General features: G+C 36.8%; 1 protein-coding gene across 23 annotated transcripts in view; it reads left to right on the forward strand.

Annotated features, from left to right (window-relative positions):
- The window catches only part of PCM1 (pericentriolar material 1), a 92,199-nt gene that overhangs the window by 25,509 nt on the left and 41,043 nt on the right, over positions 1-25,647 (forward strand). For 10 of the 23 annotated variants that reach the window (XM_024131384.3, XM_024131383.3, XM_024131385.3 and 7 more), the window contains 16 exons: positions 3,418-3,595; positions 3,759-3,848; positions 6,331-6,440; positions 8,358-8,574; positions 11,529-11,730; positions 12,666-12,839; positions 13,358-13,515; positions 13,632-13,870; positions 17,847-18,001; positions 18,146-18,275; positions 19,273-19,413; positions 20,176-20,366; positions 21,730-21,933; positions 23,497-23,716; positions 23,806-23,951; positions 24,475-24,662. In XM_024131384.3, coding sequence (XP_023987152.1) covers positions 3,418-3,595; positions 3,759-3,848; positions 6,331-6,440; positions 8,358-8,574; positions 11,529-11,730; positions 12,666-12,839; positions 13,358-13,515; positions 13,632-13,870; positions 17,847-18,001; positions 18,146-18,275; positions 19,273-19,413; positions 20,176-20,366; positions 21,730-21,933; positions 23,497-23,716; positions 23,806-23,951; positions 24,475-24,662 — 2,743 coding nt within the window. The remainder of the gene's footprint in view (positions 1-3,417; positions 3,596-3,758; positions 3,849-6,330; positions 6,441-8,357; positions 8,575-11,528; positions 11,731-12,665; positions 12,840-13,357; positions 13,516-13,631; positions 13,871-17,846; positions 18,002-18,145; positions 18,276-19,272; positions 19,414-20,175; positions 20,367-21,729; positions 21,934-23,496; positions 23,717-23,805; positions 23,952-24,474; positions 24,663-25,647) is intronic. The other 13 variants (XM_024131391.3, XM_024131395.3, XM_024131401.3 and 10 more) reach the window with 3 other exon arrangements.

A 25,647-nucleotide genomic window follows, 5' to 3' on the forward strand; every position in this document is an offset into this window, starting at 1 on the left:
TTTGTTAGGTCAGGTGGGTTTTTATCTTGCTCCTTCATCTGCTTTGTGTTTTTCTGTCTTCTCATTTTGCTTATCTTACTGTGTTTGGGGTCTCCTTTTCGCAGGCTGCAGGTTCATAGTTCCCATTGTTTTTGGTGTCTGTCCCCAGTGGCTAAAGTTGGTTCAGTGGGTTGTGTAGGCTTCCTGGTGGAGGGGACTAGTGCCTCTGTTCTGGTGGATTAGGCTGGATCTTGTCTTTCTGGTGAGCAGGTCCACGTCTGGTGGTGTGTTTTGGGGTGTCTGTGGCCTTATTATGATTTTAGGCAGCCTCTCTGCTAATGGGTGGGGTTGTGTTCCTGTCTTGCTAGTTGTTTGACATAGGGTGTCCAGCACTGTAGCTTGCTGGTCGTTGAGTGAAGCTGGGTGTTGGTGTTGAGATGGAGATCTCTGGGACATTTTCACTGTTTGATATTATGTGGAGCTGGGAGGTCTCTTGTGGACCAGTGTCCTGAAGTTGGCTATCCCACCTCAGAGGCACAGCACTGACTCCTGGCTGCAGCACCAAGAGCCTTTCATCCACACGGTGTTCTTTAGGAATTCTGGGGTATTTTGTTATTTGTTTTCTTTCTTTCAGGTATTTTTTTTCCTTACTTAGTTGCAGTGAAATTTCCAGGATGAAGCAGTAGGGAGGTGAATGGTCTCCAATTCAAAGCCAGGCATTTGTCAAGCTCTTGCTAGTTCTTGTTTTCCTGGTTTCCCCTGGAGGGAGAACCAGGAGGTGGTGCCGGGCTCCGTCCCTACTGCTTCCCCGTGCGGACTGATGCACACAGGTCCTCTCGCTGCCTCTGCTCTTGGAGGGGCAGCCCCTTCGGGCATTGAGCCCCCCTCTCAGTTGAGCACCACCCTGTGGGGGGCTTGCCCCGGGCACAGTCTCAAGTTGCCGCTGCCAAGCGCTGCTGCCGCCGCTGGCCCACCATCCCCAGTACTGTCACGGCTTCGGCCGCCGGGGCCCCTCCAGAGCTGGCAGCCTCAGTGAGGCTGCCCTCCCCTCGGGCTCCAGGGCAGTTCTGTGACGGCAGAGGGAAGAGACCCCAAGCTGGGAGTTCCCTTTCTTTATATTTGATTGTAGTTCCCACCCATCTCCCTCAGTTCATCTTTTCTAAGTGTTAGTCTGAAATGTTATTTATGTGGATGCAAAGGTTATTAAACAGTAATAAGACTCCACTAATTTCAAAAATTGTTGGGAATTCATCTTTGGATTAGTGAAAAATCTGAAGTTCAGAATTCTTTATAATTAGAGTATCAAAGTTTTGCAAGTAAATGTGACTAACAAGGATTAAAGTTCTCTTTAAAAGTTTGCATTTTAAAGGGTAAGAAACCATAACATTAAATTGTTTAGTACTTTAAAATTAGATAGCTTTAAGGTTAGCTTGAGGTCTAAACTATTTTTGAGAGATGGGAGGATTATGAGTTAGATGGAGATAATGCATTCTTGATGGTTTTCTTTTTTCCTAGATTACTTTTTTGCCTTATTTGTGTAATGTTTCTTTTCTTAGTCATTTACCACTGATGCTTTGTTGGAGTATTTGATTGATGTCAACCTGGAGAGATTTCTCCGAGTCGTTCCACTGAAATCTGTACCTGATTGGGTCTGGTTTTATATTTTACCGGTGACTTTGATGAAATTAATTTGGATCAGATCTGAGATGGCTACCTATCTCAGATTGATAGTTATATCTCACCCTTCAAATTATTTTTTCAAGACGTAAATAGTCTTGAAATGAGCAAGAACTAAGAAGGTGAATTTTCATAGGAATGAATGTAATGTTAACTAGGTAACTCCACTTGTATAGGATGGGAGAGAACTGAGTAAATTGTACTTGATTTGAAAATGGCTTTAGTTTATTGGAAAGTCTGCAGTAAATACTAGCTTAACCAAGATACATTATTTCTCTTCCATGTTCACAGAGCCTAGTTGGCCAGTCCAGGATAGAGCACTGACCTGGCTTCTCTGATACCTACATCAAACATTCTGACTGTAGTCTTCTACTTCCTATTTGAGCTTCCTTTCTTTGAGTTCTTAATTCTGAGCAATGTAATTATTTTTATTGGTTGCCAAGTTATCACAGTTACGCATTCTTATTTGCACTACTAATGAGTCCTACTTGGGGAGGTAAAGAGAAGAGGTTTTTGCAAAGTATTTTTAAGGAATGTTACCCAGAAGGGAATTTCTCTGGAACCATCTGTGTTCTCCATAATTTTTCTTGGAATCGAATGTACATAGGGAAAACAGATCAGTGTATTTTTACTTTGAAAAGAAATCACTGAGATTTATTTTCCTTGTTAACTTTGGTCAGAGCCAGGGGAGATCATTCATTTAAAGTCTCCATATCCCCAACAAAAATTTGGTAGCAATGCAAATTTAAAATGGACTGTTTCTAAGTTAATAGAAATATTTTATGTAAATATTAGCTAAAATCATTAAATTTTTAAGATACAAAATTTTTTAAAAGGCAAATCAGTGATGAAAAATACCATTATGGTGTACAGTTCATGCATAATTTGTCTTATTGTTTCCTGGTTGTATTTAAATTTCTGTCTTTGATTAATTGACTTTATTTTTTCTGGTTGGGTTACAATTGAATAGTTTTAAGATTAACATTTAAAATTTTATAATTCCTTATAAGTGGCACCTATTTAATCTGTTCCTCTTTTAGGCAAAATGTTATCTTTTGGGGGGAATTTCAAGGTAATTTATGTCCTCAGACTCAGCATTAAATGAGCATCTTTTAAAAGAAAAAATAGTAATGATATCTTTGATGCAAAAGATAATCTTTCTTTACTGTATGATAAAATAAAGTGATGCAAGTAAATTAAAGCCTTTCATATCAAATAATCAAATAAAAAGTATATTTTAAAAATTTCCATCCGTAGTTAAAAAATAGTTGGTTTGTTTTTGTTTTGTTGGTTTTTAAACATCACTTCTAGGAATGGGGCAGATTTTTTAGTCTGGTTCTTTCTCCAGGGCTACTTTTAGGTCATTAACCTGGTATGATCTGCTCTTCCTTTTCTGTAAGGCCTGGATCCCTCATTCGTGTGTGTGTGTGTGTGTGTGTGTGTGTGTGTGTGTGTGTGTGTGTGTGTGTGTGTTGGCCTTCCTGTCTTTCTTTTTGTATGCCTTTTCCTTTTTTTTCTTTTTGTTAATTCTTCTTGATGCTAAGCATATGCATATGGTCTTTTACCTTGAAATTACCTAACTACCTAATTCTTAACATGACAGGCTCTCTCTGTGTCATCATTTTCTTCTTCTTTTCAAGTCTGTATCTAGGGTTGTATATTTAACACTAATTTATTATCTATGTATGTACCTTGCCGTTGGTAGTTGAAATAGGAACATGGATTTTAAAAGATATAAGTGTTGTTGGTCTTATTTTTCAGGCCAGAGATCCTCAGCAGGAGCCTATGGAAGAGATAGAAAATTTGAAGAAACAACATGATTTATTAAAAAGGATGTTACAGCAGCAGGAGCAACTGAGAGCTCTGCAGGGACGACAAGCTGCTCTTCTTGCTCTGCAGCATAAGGCAGAGCAAGCTATTGCTGTGATGGATGATTCTGGTATGCCACCATCTTAGAATGTTTTTATAAGTAAGGCTCAATAAATAATGACATGATTGCAAGGTGGATGCTGGTTATTATATAATGAGATCTTGATTGTTGTCTAGTTTAGAAACCTACATGTGAAGCTTACCCTGTCCTGTGCTTTTCTCTGGTTATGCAGAAAAGGTTGCAGGGACAACTCCTGGCCATCGTACTGTACCGTGCAGACAGCCAGCTCGCTCTCCTTTTCATCAGAGAGTACCCTTAAGAGGTAAAAGGGACAGGATGTAGTTCTGTTTTTGTACCTCAAATTTATAGGGCTCTTGTTGCTTATATTTCTGCCTTTTGTACTTTATTTAACTAGGATTGCTGTACTTTGCTTGCCTGCCAAGGAAAGGTTAAAACCTTAAGTGAGGCAGGGAATAAACGTAAGCTTTTTTGGCTTCTAACATGAGTAGTGAGGTATCTAATTGTATGCACTAGTTCCTTTGAACTAAATTTATATCCTGTCCAGTCTCCCTGAGACTCAGAAATATTCTTTTCTTTCTCCTTCTTTCCCTCATAGCCATGTATCACTTAGATGGAAATTGTATTGAATTCTTTTTTTTTTCATTTTAAAAAAAAATTCAGCTTTATTGCGGTATAATTGACAAATAAAATTATAAGATATTTAAAGTATACATCTTAGTGATTTAAGTTTTGTATTTTTGGATCTTGTTTAAGAAACCTTTCCCCATCCTATGTATTGAAGTCTTTAGTATTGAGTCTAACTTTATAGTTTGTCTTGTTATTGTCAAACCTACGTGTTCAATTCTCATTAAGTTGAAAACAAATTGTTACTTACTAAAACTTAAAACCAAGTTATATTTTCTAGTAGTCTGTCATTACAGTCTAATAATAATTTATCTCCTGTGGGCTCTCCATTTTAGGTCCTTACTGTGGTTACCCTGTTGTTCTCAATTTATCGTGTTGTCCACACCTAGCCCACTGGCTCAGCCTTCTGATCACTGTTATATATAATTTAATTTTGCATTTTCATAAGGAACTTTATGACTTGCAAGTAACTTACTCTTTTGTAATAATTATATAGTTGTATAGAATATATATGGTATAGTATATAATGATTATGCAAATTTTCATCCCCATTTTTCCCTTGCAAAATTCAACGTATCATTAGCTGTTAGATTTAGGAAAAAACAAAATATTTTAACAATGACAAATGCAGTTTGGTTAATGACCAACTTTTAAAATATTTTTCACTATTGGAGTATCAGATTTCAGAGATTTTCTTGTGATAGTTATGTTATTTCAAATAGTTATATTTACGTCATCTCATTTGATCACCACAAAACTGTCGGTTAGTCGCCAGGACTTTTTTTATAATTCTCACTTTAGAGAGAAGGAACTCTAACACAGAGTTCGTGACTTGGCTAGGCTTATATGGAATTTTAGTAGAAACAAATTTCTTGAGTTCCAGGTCAGGGGTCTTCTATTTCTGAATATAAACCTTTAAGTAAGCAGATAATCTTTCTTTTTTTTTTTTTTTATGTACTATTATGAGACAAGGACCAGGAGGAGAATGAACAGGAGTTTAAATTTGAATTTATTTTATGTACTCTTTCAAAAAGAATTTTAGGTTAATGATTGAAAACAGATTTTCTCTTGCATTTATGAGATTTTGCAGGCGAATACTGACGGAAAACAAACTTACAGTATTTAATCTTTAGGTATATAAGAGAGGCAACATAATTGTCATGGGAAAGAGTGTTCTTTTTACCATTTAACTAGCAAGTTGTGTGTCATCTAGACTGTAATTGCTTTTTTTTCCCCAAATACTTTGGACTGGATATGTGGGAGTCTACCCCGCCCTGTAATTCTAATTTCTCATTGACAAAGGTAATATTTTCCTTCAAAACAGAAACAGTTTATAGTCATTGTCTCTTTTAGAGCTGGAAAGATAAGCATGGGATGGTTGAGTAATAGAGCAGTAACTATTATGAAAATTGTCATCAGAATACTGCCTTAGGAAGATAAAAACTGTGGTCTTTTAGTATGACTTGTATCACAAGCAACTGCTTTAATAAATTATCTGTTCTACAGTAGGGGTCGGCAAACTATAGCCAGCTGGATTTGGCCCACTGCCTGATATAAAATTTTATGGAACACAGCCATGTCCATTTGTTTGTGTATTGTATATAGCTGCTTTTGCCCTACAGTGGCAGAGTTGGGTAGTTGAGACAAGAACTGTATCTCCACAAAGCCTAACATGTTTACCATCTGAATCTTTAAAAAAAGTTTGCCGGCCCCTGTACTAGAACATTGATTCTGTTGGGGAGGTGGGGATTGAGATTGGTCAGAATTAGCTGTGCTTTTTCAGACTAACCACTTTGCCCGCCACGCCTCCAACCCAACCTGGTGGACCTTCCCGCACCCTGACTGTTGAGTCACTATTCTTAATTGGCATGTAACAGTTTCCCTCCTTGAATGTTGGGACAGAAAAAGATGAGCCACTATACTAGAGTTTTGTGAGTGTCCCTTTATTTTCAGGTTAGATGGAAACTTATAAAATGATTGGTTGGCAGATAAATCTGAGGGTTAACTAGTTTCAAATTACATTGAGATTTTTAAAATTTCTTTTTTCTCCCCACATTTCTTTTTAGCTTCTCAGAAATTAAAGTGTTTTTTTAAATTTATTTGCTTTAATGAATTATTAAATTATTTGCTTGAATGAAAGTTGTTAACTTTCTTTCCAGTTGTAACAGAAACTACAGGTAGCCTGTCTGGAGTCAGTATCACATCTGAACTAAATGAAGAATTGAATGATTTAATTCAGCGTTTTCATAATCAGCTTCGTGATTCTCAGGTAACTTCATTTTTTTGGTATACTGGATTTAAAATCACATGAACTAAAGCAGTGCTTCTCAGACTTTACTGAGCATACATATCACCTGGCATGATGGTTAAAAAATGTAGATAGATTTCTGGTCAGTGGGGTCCCCCGACCTCCAAAATTATGATTCATACATTTGGGGTGGGCTTCCCACCAGGTGATTCCAGTGCTGGAAGTCTCGGGACTATGCTTTGGGAAACACTAATTTAGAGGAAATATCTACTTTGAATGAAGTGATTAGTGAAACTTCCCCTTTGTATGCTCCTAGATGATGCATTCTTATTTCACCTTAAAGACTGTTAATAGTCACAACTGTTAAACTTAAGTTAGTGTGAATCTATGCTTTTGCAATGTTTTACTAACAATTTTAAGAAAGTTCTTAAGTTTAATTTCAGAGTTAATAAGTGTTATAATTTGCTGACCTTTGTAAATAATGATATAAATGTAAAATTTCAGTCTCTTGAGTGAGAAAGGGTGAATTAATACCTCTCCACTGGAAATGGGTATAATTGACAATGCATTATCTTCTGTCTGCTGACCCAAGTTTAAATAAAAGAAGATGATCTAACTACTTTGGAGAATTATTTAGCAATATCTAGTACATTTTTTCTAGTGACCCTGTTCAAAAGGAGATGCATACAAGAATGTTCATGGCAGCATTGTATTAATAGCAAAGCAGAAGCAATCTAAATGTCCATGAACAGGAAAATGGATTAGTAAGTTATGATATATACATAGAGTGAAATCCTATAACCGGTTACAGTAAATGAACCAGAGCTAATGAATGAAAATGCAAGTTTAAGAAGGATACCACTTAGCTTATGTTTTAAAATGTGTAGAGTGTATATTTTTTATGGATACCTTCATAGGTATTACAAAATAAAAATATGTATGAGAATGGTAGGTGTCTAATTCCAGATTGTGGTTATCTCTTGAGAGAGTAATGGCGTCAGGATTTCTACATAAAAAGCTTTAGCTATTATCTGTAATATTATATTTCTCTTAAAGAAAGAATTGATGCAAATGTGGCAAAATAGTAAAATTTGACTAAGCTCGGTGCTGGTTACTCATTATATGATTCTCTAATCCTTAGTGGATTTTTAAAATGTTTCATAAATTTTTTTTAATAGGAAAGAAGTGGTAGGAAAAACTGATAGGTTAAGAAGTTAAAGTTTATGATTGTGGTTCTAAAAAGATGGCAAGAGAGAGAATGATATTTTTGAAGGTTTATTCTATATAAAATGTGGCATTTCTAGCACTTAATTTAGATCCAGTTAATAACATCCAGTGAATCCCCACTATGTAGTTATGTGTGTCTATAAAACAGTATATATATATACTGTTTTATAGATATGGTGGCACATCAGGAAACAGTATGTATATAATTTGGGACTAGGAAAGGCATATATACTTACTGACCAGCACAACCTACACAAATGTTTATCTCTTTTTATAAAGAATATTTATGTAGTTTTGGGACTTCCCTGGTGGTGCAGTGGTTAAGAATCCACCTGCCAACACAAGGGACACGAGTTCGATCCCTGGTCCAGGAAGATCCCACACGCTGCGAAGCAGCTAAGCCTGTGGGCCACTACTACTGAGCCTGCACTCTAGAGCCTGCGAGCCACAACTACTGAGCCCACATGCCACAGCTGTTGAAGCCCGCGTGCCCTGGAGCCTGTGCTCCGCAGAAAGAGAAGCCACTGCAATGAGAAGCCCATGCACCACAGCTAAGAGTAGTCCCCGCTTGCCACAACTAGAGAAAGCCTGCACGCAGCAGCAAAGACCCAATGCAGCCAAAAGAAAAAAAGAATATTTATGCATTTTTTTAAATGAGAATGCAAGCTTTAATCGCCTAATCTTTCTTTTTTTCTTTTTTTTTTTAAAAAGCCTCCAGCTGTTCCAGACAATAGAAGACAAGCAGAAAGTCTTTCATTAACTAGGGAGGTTTCTCAGAGCAGAAATCCATCAGTTTCAGAGCATTTACCTGATGAGAAAGTCCAGCTTTTTAGCAAAATGAGAGTGTTACAAGAAAAGAAACAAAAAATGGACAAGTTGCTTGGAGAACTTCATACACTTCGAGATGAGCATTTGAACAATTCATCATGTAAGTAAATTAAGCAGTATTAGGTAGAGGACACTTAAGTATATATGCCAACATGTAATAATTCCTTAGTAAATATTTGGTGAATGAATAAACACATAGTTACTCAAGAAAATCATAATTTTTGTGGGGAAATAGGACTTGCATGTGAAAAGTTTTTAAGTAACAAGACAATGTATGGTAAAGCCAAATAGATGGTAGATCTGTTCTGTAAAATTCAGAAAAGGAAAAGGATGAATTTGGGCTTGAAAAATTGGTAGGATTTTATTTTATTTTTTATAAATTTATTTGTTTTATTTATTATTATTTTTGGCTGTGTTGGGTCTTCGCCGCTGCATGCAGGCTCTCCCCAGTTGCGGCGAGCGGGGGCCACCCTCCGTAGCAGTGCTCGGACCTCTCACTGCGCGGCCTCTCCTGTTGTGGAGCGCAGGCTCCAGGCCTGCAGGCTTCAGCAGTTGTGGCATGCGGGCTCTAGAGCACAGGCTCAACAGTTGTGGCGCACGGGCCCAGTTGCTCCGCGGCATGTGGGATCCTCCCGGACCAGGGCTCGAACCCGTGTCCCCTGCATTGGCAGGCAGACTCCCAACCGCTGTGCCACCAGGGAAGCCCGGTAGGATTTTAAATAAGGGAAAAGTATAAGAGAAGGTAACTGTTAGATACTTTGACATAACAATACTGCACTTTTTAGCATATCCAATATTTTTCCTTAAGGAAAAGCTGAACCAAATTAGTACTTTGATTTTAAAACTATGAAACAGATTTAGAAAGTATTTATACAATAAAAACCTGAGATATGAAAAACTTATTTAGTGCAGAAAGTCCCAAACACTTCATTTTTTAAAATACATAACTGGTCATCTTAGATGGGACTAGGAAAGGCATAAAGTCATCCTAAGTAAACTATTTAAATAGTTATACAACCATCCCTCAGTATCCATGGGAGATTGATTCCAGCACCCTCACCCACACCCCTACGGATACCAAAATCTGAGGCTGCTTAAGTCCCTTATCTAAAATGGCATAGTATTTGCATGTAACATAAGCATATCCTCCAGTATACTTTAAATAATCTCTGGGTTACTTACAATACTTAATACAATGTAAATGCTACGTAAATAGTTACCAGCATGCTGCAGATTCAAGTTTTGCTTTTTGGAACTTTATGGAATTTTCTTTTCCTGAATATTTTCTGTCTGCTTTTGGTTAAATCCGCAGATGCAGAACTCTTGGATACGGAGGGCCGATTGTACTAGTTATATAGGAAAGCCAGTAGTCATCTTAGTTATACTGTGGGAACTGTCTTTTCTGCTCTACAGATGTTTTCCTTGCCTTTGTCTAATTCAGGTCCAGTTATTAGTCCTCACTTGGCCACATACCTTCCCAAGCCTGGTCCCTGCCTCTTACTCAAACAGTTGGTAGTAGGAGCTGTAGCATTGGGTATTGGAATCAGTAGGGTCAACCCTAACTGGTCATTATCCTTTAGCATTCCAGATGCTGTCTTATTAAAGAACAGACAAGGGATAGAAACATCTCTGGATCCCTGTACTTCACCCTAGTTGTCTGCCACCTTCGAAGAACTGCACTGTTTCTGCCCTGAGACATACTCCTTTCTTTTCCCTGACTTCCGCTACTCCTCTGCCTCCTCTAGGCTATAAGCTAACCCCAGTGCCCGTTCTTCCTACACAGATGAACACAACCAAGAAAAACTTAGTTTTTCGAAAGTTGTACTCAAAGCCTTTTGGTCAGTTTTATACACATAATTAAAGTAGCACTCTGTCTACTGATGACTAAAAAAATCATATATTTCTCTGGGAAACAGAGTGAAAGCAGAGCAAAAGGTAGAACAGTCAAGGAGTAGAGAGAAAAGACTACTGGAAACCAGCTGTAGCAGTGGATAACATGAGCAACAAATGACGATTGTCACTGTGAGGAAGAGATAAATGATGATAGTTTTAAAGTGGTAGTGGACTTGCCCGGTGGTGCAGTGGTTAAGAATCTGCCTGCCAGTACAGGGGACACGGGTTCAAGCCCTGGTCTAGGAAGATCCCACATGCCACGGAGCAGCTAAGCCCATGTGCCACAACTACTGAGCCTGCGCTCTAGAGCCTGCGAGCCACAACTACTGAGCCCGCATGCCTAGAGCCCGTGCTCCGCAGCAAGAGAAGCCACCACGAGAAGCCCGTGCACCTCAACAAAGAGTAACCCCCCGCTCACCACAACCAGAGAAAGCCCGCACGCAGCAACGAAGACCCAACGCAGCCAGAAATAAATAAATAAAAAGAAAAAATAAACTGGTAGGAGAGAGAGAAGCACAAAGATTCTTAGTCTTCATTTATTACCCTTGAAAGCATAAGATATCTTTGTCTGACCTGTGTGGACAGAAAAGTAATTAAAGTGTAGTTCAAGAGCTGTCTTAGAGGATTAATCATCATCTAATTAGAAAATTTTATTGCTGAGCAGTATTCATGGTATTATGTACCACAGTCACTTTAACAATTTTGCTTTATCTTTTGGAACAAGAAAAGTTCCATCTTGGAGACCAGATAGAATCCCTCTGGCCTGGAACATTCTCAAGGACCTAATCAGCTAGGGTTGCCCTGTAAAGATGTATAGATGGTGTGCTTGCACATCATATGCAGTGGCTCTATTTAACTTAACCTGGAACCAAGTTTATCAGAGGAGTACTCTTCGTTACTTTCTCAAGGTAGAATATCGTAGTTCTTGTTGGTTTCCATCTTGTCTTTCCTTATTCTTTCCTTTCTGTTTTAACTCTGTTTGGTTGAAGGACATGTTAATAAACAAGTGGCCTGGTTATATCCTTAAGTTTCACATTTTAAAGCTGCAGGATTTAAGATTGTTAATGACTTTTACTTTTCTGTGTCTGAGCCAACTGTGAATGTGTTGTTCGATGCTGTATTTGTTTATTTATGGTAACTGGTCTTTTCTTTTTTTGGTAGTTGTGCCTTCTTCAGCCTCTGCACAGAGGAGTGTGGATCAGAGAGGCACGGCCGCAGCTCCCCCTGCTCCCGCAGGCTTAGCGCCAGCTGTCAGTGGGGACTCCAGTAGCCTCACATCATCTGTTCCTCATCCTGCCGCTTCTCTAGTTTCTCAGAATCAGAGTGAAAATGAAGGCCACCCAAATCCAGCTGAAAAACTCCAGTAAAACTTTTCTACAAACATTGTTTACATAGATGAGAATTGAATAATGGGGATAAATCTTGGGGGGATTTTCTTTGTTGAAAATTCTGGAAAAACTGAGTTAATTTGATATGAAAAACATTCTTAAGTGGTGTGGTAGAATAAGTGGGTGTGTTATATGTGCATCTTTGAGTTGTCCTAGAGAAATGTGACATTGTAATAACATGTAATTTCTATGAGCTAATGTATTCCTGTTTTCCAAATAAAGGGACTACAGTTAAAAGATTTCTGTATTCAAATGGTTTAGAGCCCAGGCTCTAGAGTCAGACAGCCCTGAAATTGTATCTCACAAGGTTGTGTGACTGTGGACAAATAGCACCCTCACTAAGCCTCTTTTTCTTCACCTGGCATAATATATTTGTTCATAAAGGTGTTTTAAGGATTAGAAAACATTGGCATAATTCCTGGGACTCAGTAAAAACTCAACAACCTAATTATTCTTTTTGGTAAACATTTTATATAGTATGGTAACATGTAGATCTCTGTATGTTGTAGACAAATTGGGAACCTTCTGTAAATGCTCAGTAATGCCTGCATACCTGATTTGCCTAAGAGGTACTATTTTAATGGAATATTTAGTACTTCACATTTTTGATACTTATTAAGAAACATAGGAATATTTTTGACATTGAGATTTAAGCTGTTAACATCTATACCTGCTTAAAGTGAACACTTGGAAGAGGGTTTCTTATGCTTTTGTCCGTAACACAACATAAGTAAATAAGGTGATGAGATTTTGAATAACCTGTACTTGAAATTACATTCATTATAGTCACATTCCCTGGATATTTGACTGGGTTTAAATTTTGTTTGTGCTGGCTGCTACTGTATGAAAATAGTGTATGCTTTATTTTGCTAAAATGGGTGTTAATATTAATGTTTTCGTTGTTTATCAGGAAGTTAAATGAGGTTCGAAAGAGGTTGAATGAGCTAAGAGAATTAGTTCATTATTATGAGCAAACATCAGATATGATGACAGATGCTGTAAATGAAAACACAAAAGAAGAAGAAACTGAAGAGTCAGAATATGATTCCGAGCATGAAAATTCTGAACCTGTCACTAACATTCGGTAAGAACTTTTTTTTAAGTTGTTTCTCTAACATATTCACCCTAACAATACATTTAATATGAAACAAGAAACCTCAATATGAGTTTGCCTTTTATTTAAGCTTTTCTCCTGTAAGTCTGCTGTTTTGGTCAGTGTAGTCTTATTTCTTCTATAAAGAAAAACAAATAGGGAAGTATTGAATACAGTAGTTTAGTAAATTTGCTGTTTATTAGATCAACTAAAAGTTAATCATAAGAAGTATGTAACTTCATTTTCCTACCTCTTTATTTTTAGGTGTAATTTTGATTTCTTTTTGATTGTAATTTTGATTTTTTTAGATGTTTTTCTTCTTAAATTTGTGAATAGGAGAAGTTAGTGAAAAGCAAGAGCCGTTTATTTAGAGGATGATTTTAATGGGGAAATAGCCAGTGATGTTCATAGACTGGAATTATTTTATCAGCAGTTCTAAAACTTTGATTTTTTTATTATTACATATATTTTTTACCTTAAATAACTTCAGATTGTTTTCTTTCTTTTAGAAATCCACAAGTAGCTGCCACCTGGAACGAAGTAAATAGTAATTCTAATGCACAGTGTGTTTCTAATAATAGAGATGGGAGATCAGTTAATTCTAATTGTGAAATTAACAACAGATCTGCTGCCAACATAAGGGCTCTAAACATGCCTCCTTCTTTAGGTATGATTGACTCTATTCACAGATAATTTTACCATATTATTCTTGGGAAGTGGAATTCCTTTCTTTAGTACTCTTAAGTTTATTAAATTATTGATTTCACTGCTACATGTTTTCAGCAGATTGTCGATACAATAGAGAACGAGAACAGGGGATTCACACTGCACAAGGTGAAGATGATGAAGAGGAGGAGGAAGAAGCAGAAGATGAGGCAGTCAGTGGAGCTTCATTATCTAGTCATAGGAGCAGTCTGGTTGATGAGACTCCTGAAGATGCTGAATTTGAACAGAAGATCAATAGACTTATGGCTGCAAAACAGAAACTTAGACAGTTACAAGATCTTGTTGCATTGGTGCAGGTAAATACTGCTTGTATTTAAAAAAAAAAAAGTGTCAAACGGACAGTCTTATAAGGTAAAATTTATGTGTTTGATAATTATGTTGGTATAAGTATACTAGTACACATTTATTGAGTTCTAACTATATACCAGGTTTAAATGCTTAGCACTTTACATGCCATATTATCAGAGACCAGCAAACTTTTTCTAAGGGTGACTTAGTAAATACTTTAGGCTTTATGGGCTGTACAGTTTCTGTCACAACTACTCAGTGCAAAAGCAGCGATAGACCTTATGCAAACAGATGAGCATGGCTGTGTACCAGTATAACTATTACAAAAACAGGTTTGTTTGTTTTTTTTTGCTGGAGACCCCAGTTCTATATCACGTAGAACTTGGTAACGTCTCAGTGAGGCAGATACACAGATTAAATGTGTTAATTGACCAGAGTTGAGACTGACATTCAGGCTGAGATCTTAACTCACTTGATGTAGAAGAAAAACGATATTGTCTTATTCAGTAAGGCCAAATAAGTAAAGTTGGAACTATTAGTTGTAAATTTTAAAAAGCCATTTGAATGTATGAACGTAAAATTATGTAACTATTAACACTTCTGTATTGACTGATATGGCCCAAAGGCTTTTTGCAGTTTATTAGACTAGGTATGAAACTTTCTAAGAATGATTGAACTTTTTAAAATCATTCCTTTTCATCTGTTTTGTATATATATATATATATATATATATATATATATATATATTCTTAGTAACATAATCACTATAAAAATATCTTTAAGAGAGAATTCCTAAAGTATTGAAATTTATACGATTTTTGGAAGCCAGAAAACTTCTGGTAAAATTAATGAGTGATTTGTTTTCATTTAGGTTTGCTTAGCTTGTGTTAGGTTGAAAAAAATGAAGTATAGAACATTAAAATTAACCACACTAATGTATAGAAAAACAATTTTTTTGTGAATGAAAAAAATTCAATTGTTATTCACAACTTCTTTTGGAATGCTACTTATTTTGAATTACTCAAGTAAAAGATGAATGTGCTCCCCCTTTTTTTTTTTTTTTTTTTGCGGTACGCGAGCCTCTCACTGCTGTGGCCTCTCCCGTTGCGGAGCACAGGCTCCGGACGTGCAGGCTCAGAGGCCATGGCTCGCGGGCCTAGCTGCTCCGTGGCATGTGAGATCTTCCCGGACCGGGGCACGAACCCGTTTCCCCTGCATTGGCAGGCGGACTCTGAACCACTGTGCCACCAGGGAAGCCCCCTATTTTTAAATAAAGGAAACATTACTAGTAAACTCCCTCTGAGCATTCATTCATAATCCCATTCTCCTTCACAGATGCTACTGTGCATATGTTTTATATTATATATATATATATATATATATAGTAAATACAGTTCTTTTTTAGCTGCAGCATAGTCTTCTGTAGTATCAGTGGACCTTAGTTTAATTAATCTAACATCCTACTGATGTCTACTTTTGTTTCCAGTTTTTCACTATTTAGAAACAACACTCCAATGAACATTCTTTCACAAGCTTTGTGGTGCATTTGTGTTTTTCAAGAGCAGATATGAAGAAGTGGAATTGCTTTGTCAGAGTTTATGCACATTTTAATTTTAATGGACACTGCTTAATTGCTCTCCAGAATGACTATATTAATTGATATCTAAGCAGTGGTGGATGAATCCATTTCCTTATACCCTTGATTACATTTTATTTTATTGAGATACCATATAGCTTGTTTAACCATTACTGGAATTGGCTTTTGGCTTTTTCTGAGGTTTTCCTGTTGTAAGAAGGGGTGTTGAAGGGAAGAAGGAGCGTAAACACATGTATACAAACAAACAGGTTTATATACACACGTATATATTTTTGCTTATATATTCAAAGTATATCTGTAGACAGATACATAAACTGATAACACTGGTTACCTATGGAGAATGGAATTGGGGAAAGGGATGGAAAGGAGATTTTTCTAAACATCTTTTTTACTTTTTGAACTTTGATCATATGACAGTAGTACCATTTGAAAAAATTAAGACAGCTTCTAAAGCAAATAATAATATAGGTTGTGCTATCTTGAACATCATTGTACTTGTTAATTACTTTCTCATTTTTTCTTTATGACTCCTCTCCTCAGATGCATTGCCCAGAGTGGGAATAAAAGATCAGAAATGATGAATAACTTGGTGGCTTATAGATGAATCAGCTTAATTTCAGGCTTATGTTGAATGCAGCTCTTTTGCTTTAGCGAGTGTTCTAAGACCTGAAATAACATGTATGAAAAATGAGAAAACTGCAACACATAGGGATTGAGGGTCCTCATTCTGAGAGCTATTAAAAATAAATGATCCAAACTCCCCAAGTTTTTATATGTTTAAGATTGATACATTTTACTTATTTTGTTAAGGGTAGTCTTCTTTTGCTGTGTGCTTACTTGTATGCTTTCCCAAGAGACTCAGGAGAAGGTTTAAACAGTTATATAGTTATCATGATTGTATAAAACTATTATTACTCTTCTTGATTAGCTTAGACAATTTATGTGGCCCTTATAGGGTTCCTTACTATGTGATGCAGCCTGTGTTGAAACAATAATTCTTTAGTCAGTTACTTTTAGCTTCAGAGTTTATATCATTTCAGTTGTTCAGACACTCTCATGTGACAATCTGAAACTTTATATAGTTTTTTTTTTTCCATACTTTGGTTTTTCCACTTTTTTATTGTGTGAAAATGCCTCATGATCCGGCTTCTCTGTTTTTGAGTCCCAACTGAGTTTCTTTTTAATCTTACTATTTTAGTAATCAGGTTAGCTTTTAGATTGATGAGAAGACCAGAATAACACCATGTCTATAAGCTTAAAATCGATTAGACAGTTTTACAATCAAAGTTAGCTTTAACTCTCTATTTCCAGAGGTTAAAGTTTCAGTTGATTTCTGCAGAGAAAGCATGAGTAAATATAAATTATACAATATTAAATGTTTTTAAGAAAATGTCATAGGTTACCTCCAATCCTCCATTTTATTTATAAGAATTTTAAAAAATAAATTTATTTATATATATTTTTGGCTGCATCGGGTCTTCGTTGCTGAGTGCGGGCTTTTTCTAGTTGTGGTGAGCGGGGGCTACTCTTCATTGCAGTGCATGGGCTTCTCATTGCGGTGGCTTCTCTTGTTGCAGAGCACGGGCTTTAGGTGCACGGGCTTCAGTAGTTGTGGCATGCGGGCTCAGTAGTTGTGGCTCACGGGCTCTAGAGCGCAGGCTCAGTAGTTGTGGTGCATGGGCTTAGTTGCTCCGCGGCGTGTGGGATCTTCCCGGACCAGGGGTTGAACCCATGTCCCCTGCATTGGCAGGCGGATTCTTAACCAATACGCCACCAGCCCAGTCCTCCATTTTAATAAGCACATTGATTTCAACAGAAGATACGTGTCTACTGTTAGGAAGATATGAACGTTTGTTGTTTTTCCAGTAGTTACAGATTTGAGGTGTGGTACATTCCCATTCGTTTTTGTATCGTGAGCCATTGGTACTTGTTTGGCAAACTAAAGACCAAAGTGAGAAAATGGAAAGCTTTTTAAGTGAACAAGTGATAATAGACATTGGTTGTTAAATTGTTAATGTAAAAGTCACATCTGAAGAAAAAGTATCTAATATCAAGAGTTCCCACCTTCAATGATATATTTTGTATCTTTTTCATATTCTCTAGAAAGCTCTTCTTTGATTTTAGAATCTGGCCCAGGAAAGAAAAGGCAAACTAGTACTTGCCATTGCTGGGTAATTGGCAACTCAAATTATTAATGTACTGTTTTTAGTTTTAGTACTTTATTTCCTGCCATTGGTAGAGGATGAATTTCATTGCTCAAAATCATATGCTTTCCCTACTGTTTTAAATTTTATGTTAATTTTACAACCTAGTTGTATTTACTAAGGTATGAATTGGATAATGTCTTTAGATATCAAGATTGTTTTAATATAACGATGCTGTTTTAGGATGATGATACAGCAGATCAAGGAGTTATCTCTGCCAATACCTCAAATTTGGATGATTTCTACCCAGCAGAAGAAGACACCAAACAAAATGCAAATAACACTAGAGGAAATACCAGTAAAACACAGAAAGATGCTGGAGTAAATGAAAAGGCAAGGTATGTCAAGCTTCTGGCTTTCAGGTCGTAAAAGTTTAGTGCCTATTAGAGAGAAGGTGCTCCGCTAGGTACTGTATTACATCGTGCTTAATGCTATTATCAGATTTACTGGAGTCCACAAATATAATGTCAATTTAATTATAGAGAGAAATTTTATGAGGCTAAACTACAGCAGCAACAGAGAGAGCTCAAACAATTGCAGGAAGAAAGAAAGAAACTGATTGAGATTCAAGAGAAAATTCAAGCATTGCAAAAGGCATGTCCTGACCTACAGGTAATTAGGAAATTTCTTTCTTTCTGTTTGTCTGAAGAAAGATATTTAAAATCTAAATGTCAACTGAAAGTACTCTTTGTCTTTTTTTAGTGCTAATTTGATAGATTTATATCTTAATTTTATGATTAATGAAATGGATGGACAAATGAAATGTGTTAAGGATGTACATTTATACTGTGAAAGGTAGCACATAGGAATTGACTCTTAATTATTCCTCTTCTTTCACTTGTTGGGCTGGCTGACTGTAGATTCAGAACATGAGTGTTTATAACTATGTATGATATTAAAATATTCTGGTTTGAACTTGGCAGTTAAGGGACTAGCATTTCCATTTTTTACTGGCCTAAAATTACATAATAAAGCTGTTAAGCCATCATGAGTTTTTTAGGGAGATTAAAATATTGTTTTTGTAGTTTGAATATTAAATAGTACCCTATGCATGGGTTTTTGAGATTGAACAGAGAATGTGCAGTCTTTGACCACGTCAGGTAATCATGAGGAGGGTTAATATGGGAGGGGGGGAATATCAATTCTTTTTTGAGATTTTTTCCTACACTTTATTGGTTAGCTTTATTCAGTCAGGTTTTGTTTTCAAAGAAAGGGAAACATATCAAGGGATATTTCTAATATAACTTTATTTTCTAGACTCTTACCTTTTCTACTTTATCTAATCCTTTTTTTCTTGTTCCCAATCTAACTAATGTGCAGAGGAATATATGTCGGAGTTGGGTTGAGTATGTGAAATTTTCCACAGTAACATTTTATCCCTCATGTCTCTGTTGTTTGGGAGGGTTGGTTACTACTGTTCAACTTTAGCCTGTGTTTTCATCTTTGTTTGCTTATGTCAGATTTTCTTTAGATCATGATGGCAATTGAAATCTGGTGGTAATAAATTGAATATGATACTAGAGCCCTAGAGAAGCAGTGAAATAATTGCTTTGATGAAATTAACATATAATTGCTTTAATTCCTCATAATAGTTATAATTCTTTTTTAGCTGTCAGCCACTAGTGCGGGTAATTGTCCCACAAAAAAATATATGACAGCTGTTACTTCAACCCCAACTGTTAATGAAAATGAAGCCAGTACAAGCAAATCTGCTTTTGAACCTGATGATTCTTCAGTGGTAGATAATGAGGTATTGTATGTTGTACCTTGTTCCTGGGTCTTAAGGAAGAAAACTGAATATCTGTGAAACATGTTTTTTGTTTTGTTTTGTTTTTGTTCTTGTTTTTTTTGTGGTACGCGGGCCTCTCACTGTTGCGGCCTCTCCCGTTGCGGAGCACAGGCTCCGGATGCGCAGGCCCAGCGGCCATGGCTCACGGGCCTAGCCGCTCCGCGGCATGTGGGATCTTCCCGGACCAGGGCACGAACCCGTGTCCCCTGCATCGGCAGGCGGACTCTAAACCACTGCGCCACCAGGAAACCCAAAACATGTTTTTAAATGCAGCCTATTATGTGTCTTTTAGTTGTGGGAAAAAATAATTTTTTCCAAAAAATAATTAAGTTGGTATATTTTCAAAATAGCCTTGCCCTTTATTAGCAAATATTTGGCAGAATTATATGTAAGGGTTAGTTATAGTAAATAGTAGTCATTTCAATTAGAAAAACCTGTCCTTTGGCATTTTATTTGTGTGGGATTTATAGAAAACATTGTAACTTTCTTTTAATAGTTGATAAAGTATACTTGGGTGCTACCTGTTTTCATAAAGAATTAATGATTGCCTAATTTTTTCTTATTACTAAAATATCATTTTGACCTTGGGTGTCTCAGTGTAAAAAGGACAGAGGGAGAATAGAAATATTTGTTGGTATTGACAGTAGTATTAGGCTGTTTTTCTTTAAGGCTAAAACAAGTCCAGATATTTACACTAACTTGACTTAATTTTTAAAATAACAGTTGTGGTCAGAAATGCGAAGACACGAAATATTAAGGGAAGAGCTGCGACAGAGAAGAAAACAACTTGAAGCTTTGATGGCTGAACATCAGAGGAGGCAAGGTCTGGCCGAAACTACATCTCCAGTGGCTGTTTCACTGAGAAGTGATGGGTCTGAGAACCTGTGTACGCCTCAACAGAGTAGAACAGAAAAGTAAGAGAGCTGTTTAAATCATTTTTAGAAATATCACCTACTTACAGCTTGTAGGATAGGCAGCCTCATTTCCCCTCTGCATCATAGCACAAATCTGCTGTTGCAGTGAGACTTGTGTTTTAAGCATCACCTTTGTGACTCAGTTTGACTAAATCCAGCTACTTTCTGTTCTAACTTCTCACAGCATCACCTTTCTCTCTTTTTAAAAAATTTTAAAAAATTACTAAGACACTTGCTCAAACGGTGATACAGATTTTCTTGAGTATATAAGCCTTATTTTCTTAGTTAAGTTTCAAGTTTATAAAAAGAAAATGCTTGATACTTTGTAGTGCTTTTCTGTCAGGCTAGAAATGAGTGCTTTTTTTTAACTTAAATTGAGTATCTGCTATTTGTAAATTTCCTAAGAATTTGAAAACATTTTATTGTATAAAACATTCAGTTTTTAGGATTTATGTTTGAAATTTCCATATTTAGAATATTTCTAAAAGAATTGGTTATCTGTAAGATCTGTTAATTACTTATCTTTATAGTAGTGTTCAGATCTAAAATTTTGAAATCCAAATTTGTTATGACCTAATCTTTTGGTATCAGATGGCATTTCTGCAACATTGCACTAAACCTTACTCTCTTTCGTACTCATAAAAGAACTATTCCTGTTCTTGGAGTGCCAATATGAATTTTATTGATCAAACTATATCTTCAGTATTTTATTGTGTTCTGTGTACCACACATCTATACTTTAAAAAAGTTCTTTATATTGTTTTGTTAAACATCTAGGTTTGAGAACCATGGGTCTAGAATTGTGCTTTCCAGTACGGTAGCCACTAAATATAGGTGGCTATTTAAAGTTAAATAAAATTAAAAATTCATTTTTTGTGTCACACCAGCCACATTTTAGGTGCTCATTAGTCATGTGTACTTAATGACTACTCTATTGGGCAGCACAGATATGGATTATTACTACTATTGCAGAAAGTTCTACTGGATAACTCTGATCTAGAGAACTGTGACTCAAGGAAAAGTTGAAAGTTGAGAGGGGTTTAGTTTAGGAATAAGTTTCAGGGAATATGATTACTAGTTTAATTTATATGAAGAATGGTTTTCTGGAAGGTAGCGTAAACAGATTATTACAGCAGTTGGAGAGTACCACCCATCTCATAGTTACTATGAGTAAATGAAATTTTATATACACGCACATATGCATATACATATGTATCTACATATATACATACACTTTTTTTGGTACAGTGATATATATATATATTTTTTTCTTTTTTTGGTACAGTGTCTGGTACATAATAGGCGGTAAAGTATTTAGCTCATCTCCAGAATGATCTCATGTATTTTGTCTCTTAATCTCTAGAACAATGGCAACTTGGGGAGGTTCTACCCAGGGTGCACTAGATGAAGAAGGAGATGAAGATGGTTACCTTTCTGAAGCAATTGTTCGGACAGATGAAGAAGAGGAGGAGGAGGAGCAAGATGCCAGTTCCAATGATAACTTTTCTATGTATCCTCCTAACAGTGCAAATCATAACCCTTATAATGTAAAGGAAACTAAAAATAGGTTAGTTTCACTGGTTTAATTTTTTGCTTGATTTGAAGAGTCTCAGGTCTTTCTGACTGCAAGCAGTTCTTCAGTTCTCTGAACCAACTGTGTGTTCTACAATGTAATTTAATTCCACCACTAACTACTTGGGGTCAGGGCAGAGCCCACAGGTTAAGAGGCTCAGTCCCACAAGAGTGCCCTCACTTTAGATGCCGCTTTAAAGTCTCAAGTCTTCAGGGCACCCACACTTCTGTCTGACTTGGCTACATATTTGGCGGTTCCCACAGCCCCTCTTCAGGTTCCATAATTTGCTAAAACAACTCATAGAACTCTGGAAAATACTTCTGTTTACTGACTTCTTATGAAAGATACTACTCAGGAACAACTAAGTGAAAGAGATGTGCAGGGCCAGGGATGGGTTGGGGAGGGGCACAGAGCCTCCCAGCACTTTACTGTGTTCGCAACCCAGAAGCTGTCCTAACCACCTTGTTCAGGAATTGTTACGGAGGTTTCTTTACATAGGCAGAATTGACTAAATCACTGGCCATTGAGGATGAAGCTCAGGCTCCCTCCGTGAAAGTTGGGGGATGGGGCTAAAAGTTCCAGCCCCCAACACCTGGTTGGTTTTTCTGGTGACTAGCCCTCATCATGAAGCTAACTAGGGCCTGGCAAGAAGGAGCTCGTTATGAATAACAAAATAACAAAAGACAGTCATCTCAGGAGATGGCCAAGAGTTTTAGGAGCTCTGTGCTGGGAACCTGGAACAAAGACCAAATATGATATTTATTGTATCACAAGAGTACTGTCGTCAAGATAGATTCCAGCTAGATAAGATCAAGATTGATAAGCTTTGATCTTCACTCTTGTTTTGGGGAATTAAGCAAAAATAAAAATCATAGACAGTGAAAAAGATCTATCAACAAAAATATTTACTACATTTTTCTTTATAACTGAAAAATGTTTCATGTATAAAAGATGGTTAAGTAATTCCACTTGATGGAATGTTATGTGGCTAAGCTTAAAGCATGAAGAGTGGAAAAATGCTTGTGGTGTAATAACTATAACTATTTTCATTTTTGTTTAATGGCAAACTTTCCCTATTTTTAATATTTATTTGGTCGCACTGGGTCTTAATTGTGGCAGGTGGGCTCCTTAGTTGCAGCTCGCCAGCTCCTTAGTTGCGGCACATGGGCCCCGTAGTTGTGGCATGCGAACTCTTAGTTGCTGCATGCATGTGGGATCTAGTTCCCTGACCAGGGATCGAACCAGGCCCCCTGCATTGGGAACATGGAGTCTTAACCACTGTGCCACCAGGGAAGTCCCATAACTGTTTTCATTTTGAAGAATACAGAATTATATAGACACTTCTCAGTGAAACATAAATGAAAAAAGATTCAAAAGGAATGAAAAATGATATTGTACAAGACTAGAAATCCAGAATTTTTCTCATTCTATTTTCCATACATTTTAAGTCCTGTGAAGAGAATACAGGCGTATGGACCAGGGTATCAAGGTTTATTGCCAGATTTTAAAAACCAAATAATTACATAAGATGACCTAATGCTTTAAATCTTGTGTTAGGTGGAAGAACAATCGCCCTTTTTCAGCAGATGGAAATTATCGTCCTTTAGCCAGGACAAGACAACAGAATATCAGCATGCAGCGTCAGGAAAACCTTCGCTGGGTGTCAGAACTCTCTTACGTAGAAGAGAAAGAACAGTGGCAAGAACAAATCAATCAGCTAAAGAAACAACTTGATTTCAGTGTCAATATTTGTCAGACTTTGATGCAAGACCAGCAGGTAAAGTAGAATTTTTTTATCTTGTTTTTGAAGCAGTACACGTTTTTCTCATGTAATCGGCAACTATTCCGAAAATTTTCTTTCCACAGACTCTCTCTTGTCTGCTACAAACTCTTCTCACGGGCCCTTACAGTGTTATGCCCAGCAATGTTGCATCTCCTCAAGTACACCTGATAATGCACCAGTTGAACCAGTGCTATACCCAGCTAACATGGCAACAGAATAATGTACAAAGGTAATCTGTTTCTTAAAAGTAGTGAGAGTGTATAGTAAGTGCTAAAACTGAGCAAGAGTTTTACAGTTACCTTCTGGGAGAAAAGGGCATGAGCCAAATATCAGTTTCGAATATTCTGACACCTGAGAATTTTATAAGCAGAGATTTTGCTCATTGTTCCTTTTTAATACTGTGGACTTGACTTTTAAAAAAAATTTTATAGTACTCAACTTTACACTTACCTTAGGTAGGTTGTATAGTGTGTAAGTTGTACCTCAGTAAAGCTGTAAACAACAATATAAACAATGAGTTTGTTGTAATTTTGCCTACTATCTGTTAGAAGTGCTAAGCACAGTTCTTGTTGCAAAGGCTAAGTTACTGAACTAAGCATGCAGGACAAGCAAATATTTGTAGTAAACATCAGAGCAGTCAGTTTCTTCCACAGACTGTTGAATCATGTCTTACATATATTCTTTCTGGATGTACTTTACATAGATGGTGACATAACTGATCTTTAAATTACTGACTCCTTAAATTTTTACAGGTTGAAGCAAATGCTAAATGAACTTATGCGCCAACAAAATCATCCAGAAAAACCTGGAAGCAAGGAAAGAGTCAGTAATGCATCACACCCTCCTTCTCCCAGTTTATTTTGTCCTTTCACCTTTCCAGCACAGCCTGTAAATCTGTTCAACCTACCGGGGTTTACTAATTTTTCATCATTTGCACCAGGTAAGTGGCTGAAAACTTAAATGAAAATAAATAAATGCAGAGTGTTTGAGAATAACATTTGTCTATTTCATGGATTTTTATCAGTCCCTTTTGGAGTGGTAGGAAATGTTTGCAAAAAAAGTTATAAACTCTTTTCTACATTGATTCTTTTTAGTGAACGCTTAAACTGAATGTGGTTGCTAATGAAATTAAGTAAATTATGAATGATTGCTTAGTCTTTTACCTTTGAGTTATTCAGCAACTATTTATCAAGGAGAAAGGGAATTAACCTGTCTACTGGCTGCTGTACATCAGGCAGTGTGCAAAATATTAGGAGAGGAGAGGTGAATAAGGCAACGCTCTTGTAGAGGAGCTTTGTGTCTTAGGGAGATACACCACTAGAGTAAAGGTGTTTGGTTTAGGCTTATATTTACTTTTACATAGTTTAGGCTTTTATTCAGACTTTTTCTGTACCTGTCATGTGCCAGACACTGTATAAATGACTGGGATTCAAAGATGTTAAGCCTGATGCTTTAAGGAATTTAGAGTCTAGTGAAGAAGCTAAGAATGTTAGTAAATGCTTAGTGCTTTGCCATGGTTGCTGTAGCAGTGGTGCAGATGAGGTGAATGGCCTACTTTTCCTTGGGGCAAGAGATTATCAGCAAATCTCTTTTTTTCTAGGGAAAGTGATATTAAAGCTAAAGAATGAATATAATTTTTTTCCAGGGAGATTAGAAGGGAAAGGACTTTCTGATTAATGCAACCACTTAGAGTTACAAAGCAGTGGAACAGTATATTACTTAGGGAATTTAGAGGTCATGAAGTATGGCTAGTGTTTAGGACCATGGCAGGGGAAGAGTAGTTGATGTGGCTGGAGAGCAGTGGAGGCCTTTGTGCTGTGCAAAGAGACTTAGACTTTCTGCTGCTTACTAGAGGGGCCATTGGAGGATTTTGAGCAGAGGAATAGCATGAGATTTATATTTTAAAAAGATTACACTAGTGATAG

The sequence above is a fragment of the Physeter macrocephalus genome, chromosome 20 (genome assembly GCF_002837175.3).
Source record: "Physeter macrocephalus isolate SW-GA chromosome 20, ASM283717v5, whole genome shotgun sequence".
NCBI classification, from domain to species: domain Eukaryota; kingdom Metazoa; phylum Chordata; class Mammalia; order Artiodactyla; family Physeteridae; genus Physeter; species Physeter macrocephalus.